The sequence below is a fragment of the Pteronotus mesoamericanus genome, unplaced genomic scaffold (genome assembly GCF_021234165.1).
Source record: "Pteronotus mesoamericanus isolate MK-2021 breed Mesoamerican mustached bat unplaced genomic scaffold, CSHL_Meso_final contig_116, whole genome shotgun sequence".
In the NCBI taxonomy this organism is placed as follows: Eukaryota; Metazoa; Chordata; class Mammalia; order Chiroptera; family Mormoopidae; genus Pteronotus; species Pteronotus mesoamericanus.
The window spans coordinates 42,735,037-42,736,573 of record NW_026555027.1 but is presented as its reverse complement, the minus strand read 5'-3'; the positions used below and the strand labels follow the sequence as shown (position 1 = coordinate 42,736,573).

The window sequence follows — 1,537 nt, the reverse complement described above, 5'->3', positions numbered from 1 at the left end:
GGCACCTAATAAACTGTGATAAAATGTTTCACAAACACAAAGTGGTTATTTAGTTTTCAGCTTATTTAGTGAAATGATATACCAGCTGATTGTGGCATTGAACCCAGTATGTGATTGCGTTGCTTTGTTCATGAGTTTTTTTTCAGGTATATTTCTTCTTTCAACCATTACAGATTCTAAGATTGTTAGGAAAGGGCAGCCCCTCCCTTGCTTGGTCCCTCCCTCCCTTCCTACCTCCCTTCCCCGCTCCTTCCATCTTTTCTACCTTCCTAATGGCAAGGGGAAAAATGCCTATAGTGTTTATATTTCTGGAATGGGAAATGAATTTAACTTTATGTTATTTAATAATTTTAGTTTGGCGAGTCTTCTTCCTGACCAGCTGGTCTTGGTATTTGTGTCTTGGAGCTGCTGATAGCAAGATGTCTTTAGGAAATGCTAAATTGGGCACCCTGTCCAATTTTAAAAAGCCTCGGCCGTTATGCCAGATGGTCAGTTCAAAGATACCAGCCTATCTGACTACAGAGGAAAATATGTGGTGTTCTTCTTTTACCCTCTTGACTTTACCTTTATGTGCCCCAAGGAGATCATTGCTTTCAGTGATGGGGCAGAAGAATTTAACAAACTCAACTACCAAGTGATTGGTGCTTTTGTGGATTCTCACTTCTGCCACCTGGCATGGCTCAACACATCCAGGAAACAAGGAGAACTGAGACCCATGAACATTCCCTTGGTATCAGACCCCAAGCGCACCATTGCTCATGACTATGGGGTCTTAAAGGCTGAAGGCACCTCATTCAGGGGTCCCTTTACCTCTGACGATAAAGGTATCCTTTGCCAGACCACTGTAAATGACCTTCCTGTTGGCCACAGTGTGGCTGAGACTCTGAGACTAGTTCAGGCTTTCCAGTTCAATGACACCCATGAGGAAGTGTGCCCAGCTGGCTGGAAACCTGGCAGTGATACCACCAAGCCTGATGTCCAGAAGAGCAAATAATATTTCCCTAAGCAGATGTGAGCACTGGGGCACTATAGGGTGTACAGCCATGAGAACAAAACCTCTTTTTTACTATTGCCATGCTTAAAACACAAGATCTTAGATTGGGACAGATGCAGTATGTGATGAAGCAGGCCTTTCTGGCGCAGTTCGGGGAGGCCAGCCTTTCATTTTGTGGAGGAAATGGCCTGAACTTATGGAGCAGGCCAACTGATATGTACCGTCGTAGGGCATCACCTTTTATCTTTTGTAGTTTCTATTAAACTTGAACTGAGACACAAAAATAATGATTTTAGCTTAACTGCAATGAACAGATTATGTTTTATATTACTGCTTCTCTTGATTTGAGCAAGGAATCTATTCCATTTCAGATCAAGAGACTACCTCCTATCTTGTCTTTTGTATTAATCATGATATCTTAAATTTCATGCTATGTCAATAAACTCCCTATTATTTTTTGAAATAAAAAAGGCATGAAAACATTAACTGAAATATTTGAATTTCTAATGTAGTTATTAATAATTACACCAATGATTCCATATA

The 1,537-nt window shown here is 40.8% G+C and overlaps 1 protein-coding gene across 1 annotated transcript; it reads left to right on the top strand.

Moving 5' to 3' along the window:
• The first annotated feature begins 478 nt into the window (after window positions 1-478).
• LOC129073476 (peroxiredoxin-1-like) lies at window positions 479-994 on the top strand. Its single transcript, XM_054577106.1, has one exon. It carries the CDS (start codon window positions 479-481, stop codon window positions 992-994), a length of 516 nt encoding a protein of 171 aa, XP_054433081.1.
• Window positions 995-1,537: the final 543 nt, after the last annotated feature.

Excerpts from the sequence above, each read along its gene's own strand:
- LOC129073476 (XM_054577106.1), top strand. The coding sequence starts at position 479 with ATGCCAGATGGTCAGTTCAAAGATACCAGCCTATCTGACTACAGAGGA.